We start from the raw sequence: 4,780 nt of genomic DNA, 5'->3' as shown, positions 1-4,780 counted from the left end.
AGCGTGTAGCGCAGGGGATTACCTTCACTACAGTAGCAATCTCAATAGGGCTTATTTTCGGGGGAGGGCTTATTTTAGAGGAATCTTACACAGTAAGGGGAGGGCTTATTTTCGGGATAGGTCTTATTATTGGGGAAACATGGTAATAGTCAATGAACATTTATTAAGCTCCTACTGTGTTCTGGGTGTTGTGCTAAATAGCTAGGGATTCAAAGAAAGGGAGAAGAGAGCCCCCACCCTCAAGGAGCTCTCAGTATAATAGGAGAAAACAACACATAAAAAGAAGCTGAAAAGGGGTGGGGGCATGATGAAACCTGGGTGGGAAATGATCTTTGGGGGTGAGTTTCAGAATTGGTTTCATCTTACAGAATAAAGAGTTCCTGGAAATTGTGAAAGCCATGAGGTCAGGGGTAGGAAAGGATAAGGTGAATTTCCTGAGCCCCTCCTCAAAGAGAAGATCTGGAACGATCTCCCAGATGGCGACCCCTCACCCTCTCCAGCCAGAGGAAAGGAGAGACACAGGGACAGAGGGTCCTGAGGACGTGTGAATCAGACTTTGCCTTTGAATTCTGCCCCCACTGCGTACTGCCTACGTGGCCTTGGACAAATTACCCAGCCTGCCTGACTGTAGCTTCCTCACCTCTGAAATTGAGAGAGACTTTATTTCAACAGACATTAAGTTTTATATAAAGCATTGTGTCTGTGTGGATATAAAGATACAAAATAGTCCTTGCTTTCAAAGAGCTTACCTTCTATGGGTGGTTTAGAGCAAGCATGTACAAAGAGAGGTAAATACCAGGTAGTTTGAAGAGGAGGGAAAGTGGCACTAGAGCTGAGTCATGAAGGAAGAGGGTTTTGAAGTATGGAATGAAAGCATTAATTCCAGGCTTTAAGTGCTATAGATAGATTTTAAATCTATCTCATTTGATTCTCACAACAACTAGGAGGCAAGTGGTATTATTAATTCCCTTTTACAGTTGAGGAAAGTGAGGCAAACAGATGAGCTGATTTGCCTGATGTCACCCAGCTAGTAAATGAGACTAGATTTGAACTCAAATCTTCCTGTCTCCAGGTCCAGTGCTCTCTCAATTGCACCTATGATGAATGCATGGTGAGGAGGATGGAGTGCCGGATTTGGGAAACAGCTGGTAGTTAGATTTTTTTTTTCTGCTTTTTTGGAGCAGGCAAGTCAGGGCAATTGGGGTTTGATGCCTTGCCCAAGGTCACATGGCTGGTAAGTGTTAAGTGTCTGAGGCTGGATTTGAACTCAGGTCCTCCTGACTCCAGGGCCTGTGTTCTATTCACTGCACCACCTAGCAGCCCCCTGCTAGTCCGATTTGGCAAAGACATCGAGTTTAGTTTAGTAGGCTGCTCTCAAGTGCTAAATTGAGGTCAGTATTTTTTTCTAGAGGCAGAGGCATTGAAGGGATCCCAGTGAAAGTTTTTGAGCAGGGGAATGACATGGTCAGATCTGTATCTTACTAGGATTTTTTTTGGCAGCTGAATAGATTAGAGAAGATAGAGACCGGAAGCAGGTAGTTCTGGTGAGAGGTGATGAGGACCATTTGATCAGAGAGGAAATATTTGAGAGATTTTGGAGGATCAACAAATTAACAATGAATTCAATGTGATGAGACAAAGGAAATAGGGGTAACTAGTGCAGAACCTGGGAGAATGAAAGGATAGGATAGAAGTAGAGAAGTTTGGGGGGTTTAGGGGTAAAGGCTATGTGTTCTGTTTAGACACAGGGAGTAGATAATCTCTAAGGTTTTAGTGTATAATCTTATTTGTGGAATAACCTTAGTCGCTTGTTTTTTATCCTCTTCCCTCTTTTCTTCTTCCTCCTTTTTCTTTCTCTTTGTATTTCTCATTCCATCCCTTCCTTCCTTCTCCCTTGTTCCCTCTCATATTTAGTCTACTCTTCATCATTTCACTGTTACAAAATTTCCATTAGAAAGTTGAACAGGGGAAAAAGGAAGATAAGTCAACATTTTTTCAGTTTCAGGTTATCAGTAACACCAACACATTGAACTTGGTTATATTCTTTTTGCCCCATTTAGAAAAGCAGTTTTTTTCCTGACTTCTGTTTTGGCTGGTGATCTCTCCTGGGCTCTATGGTTTAGTAAACAATTTGCAGGAAGATCAGTATCTACACCTGCCAATGGGTGTAGCTTAGTTTGAGAGATAAGAAAGAATAATATTTCTACTACTGGTGCAGTAGGAAGGAGACTAGCCTTGAAGCTCACAGTTCTAGTTTCAGATTCTGGGTATACTTCTTAATGACAGACTTGAGTAAGTCACTTTGCCAAACTGAGCCACAGTTTCCCCATCTGTGAATTGAGAGCATTGGCATCCAAGTTCTGATGCTAAATCCTATAATCCTATGGGAAATAAGCAAAACTATAAAAACCCAAAACTGACATTTCTTTTCAGTACCTAACACAAATTTTAAAAAATGATTGAACCATGGGGCAGCTAGGTGGTGCAGTGAATAGAGCACAGGCCCTGGAATCAGGAGGACCTGAGTTCAAAATCCAGCCTCAGACACTTAACACTTATTAGCTGGGTGACCTTGGGCGAGTCACTTAACCCTAATTGCTTAGCCTTCCCCCCTACAAAAAAAAAAGTAAAATGATTGAACTAAAACATCCATGTACACTTTGAACTAAAGCAATATTTCATTTGTTTCAAGTTTTTGAAAAAGAATTAACAAGCTTTACTGTATGACTTAGGTAGTATTACAAGGTTGTATAGAAAAGTGGTGATAAGCTCTTGAAAAAAAGCAGAAACAAAGTCTTGTATATCTTCAGCAGAATTTGGTGGAAGCTTCACATTTAAGGCAAATATCTTTACTTCAGTACATCTTTTCTCTATTATAAAATAGTTAGACTTACAGATATAATTTTTTCATATTTTTCTTATAATTTTTTTTTCTAATTTATCCAACAGCTGCAAGTTATCATGCATGGATTGGAGCTAAGAGTGTCCCTGGTTGAATCAGTTGTTTCAAGTCTTTGTTCCACAACATGAAAGAAATTTCACTTTTTTTACTACTGCTCTTTTCTCCTTTTTATGTATTGTAATTTATTACTGTATCATTTTAGCAGGAGTTACAAAGTACTCAAGGTAATTTTGTTCCCAAGTTATATTTAAGTGAAAAAAGCTTAACCCATTTTATAACTGTTGATGTTATTTTATAACTTTTAATTATGGGATTAAAGTTCCTCTTTTCTGAATTACAGTGCTAAAATTATGCTTATAAAATGTCACTTCCGGAAACCTCTAAAGTGTGGAATTTAAGAGTTTGTTAGGGATTCCTCAACCCGCTTTTCTCCCTTGTATCATTTCTATATTCCTTGACCTCATCTTCCTTACACTTTTTGTTGTCTATTGTAACAACTGACTGTTAGCTTGTTGGGGGATGGGGAAGGAACATGTTATAGAAAAATAAAGTCTGGCTTTTATCATGAACCAATAAATTCCTTATGACGGCTTTTGAGTACTTTGGTCAAAATTTAAGATTAGTTGGAACTTAGATTTTTTTCTTCTGATATGTTAGAATGTTTCTCTGGAATTTACATTATGAAAATTTTAAATTATTAGTCTCATGTAGAAACATTGATTAAATGATGTATCATTGCCATTTAAAAATAGGTGGAGACTTATGCTCACAGACTTAAGTGTAGGAGGATGAGCAGAAATCCTAGTCAAAAAATATTTGCTGATCACTTTCCATGTGCAGAATGCTGTGCTAGCTGACATTACTGCCAAATTAATGCCCTGAGGTATCAGAACAGTTGTTTGATTAATGAAAAATTCTTTTTTGCTTGAAGAAAGTCCAAAAAGAGGGAAACCCTACCTACTCTATTTGTTCTTTGCTATTCTCACCAGCTAGGAGAATGGCTTTTCATAGACTTAGAGTATTTAAGAATTGGAATGGATCTTGGAGTCATTCTCCCCACTGCCCTGGTCCCTGCCCTTTTCACTTCATACTTGGGCTATTTCAATAACCTGTTAATTGGGCTGCCTGTCACAAGTCTCTCTACTCCAGGCCATCCTCCATTCAGTCACCAAAGTGATTTTCCTAAAGTGAAGGTCTGACCACATCACTCCGTTACTTAATAAATTCCAGTGGCTCCTTACTGCCTCCAGGATTACATACAGAATCCCATTTGACTTTCTAAGCTGTTTATAACTTAACTCCCTCCGTTTCATCCACATTTTCAATCTTTTTAGCCTTTACCTTCCTCTTACACTCTTCATTCTTAGTGACACTGGCCTCTATCAGGTTCCCTGACCATGACACTCCATATCTAGGCTATAGGTATTTTACCAGGCTGCCCCCATGTGCCTGGAATGCTCATCTCCACTTCCTGACTTCCCTGGCTTCCTTCGAGTCCCAGCTAAAATCTCACTGTCTACAGGAAGCTTTTTCCAACCCCTCTTATTGTAATGCCTTTCTTCTTTTAGTTATTTACTATTTATCCTATAAGTAGCTTGTTTGTACATAAGTGTTTGCTTGTTGTCTCTTTCATTAAATTGTGAGCTGTTTCATGGCAGGGACTGGCTTACTTCTTTTTACCCCTTATTACCATGCCTGGCACAAAGAAAAATTGTGTTTATTACTGACTAATTTAATCCCTTTGGACTTCAGTTTCCTCAACTGCAAAAATGAAGGTTTTTGGATTAGGTGGCCTCTAAAGGGCCTTCTCAAAAATCCATGATCCTGTGATGCAAGTAAACTTTGCTTCTTTGAGCCATTGTTTTTAGTTCTATCCAC

The 4,780-nt window shown here is 39.1% G+C and overlaps 1 protein-coding gene across 1 annotated transcript in view; it reads left to right on the top strand.

Annotated features, from left to right (window-relative positions):
* The window catches only part of MIS18A (MIS18 kinetochore protein A), a 17,973-nt gene extending 14,494 nt beyond the window's left edge, over positions 1-3,479 (top strand). Inside the window, exon 5 of the mRNA XM_069074895.1 lies at positions 2,950-3,479. Coding sequence (XP_068930996.1) covers positions 2,950-3,030 — 81 coding nt within the window. The 3' untranslated portion in view covers positions 3,031-3,479. The remainder of the gene's footprint in view (positions 1-2,949) is intronic.
* Positions 3,480-4,780: the final 1,301 nt, after the last annotated feature.

This window comes from Petaurus breviceps, unplaced genomic scaffold (genome assembly GCF_028583685.1).
Source record: "Petaurus breviceps papuanus isolate PSGF00001 unplaced genomic scaffold, PetGlider_PUasm1.0 90897, whole genome shotgun sequence".
In the NCBI taxonomy this organism is placed as follows: domain Eukaryota; kingdom Metazoa; phylum Chordata; class Mammalia; order Diprotodontia; family Petauridae; genus Petaurus; species Petaurus breviceps.
Note: the sequence above shows the minus strand (reverse complement) of the source record. Positions and strands in the feature narration are given on the sequence as shown.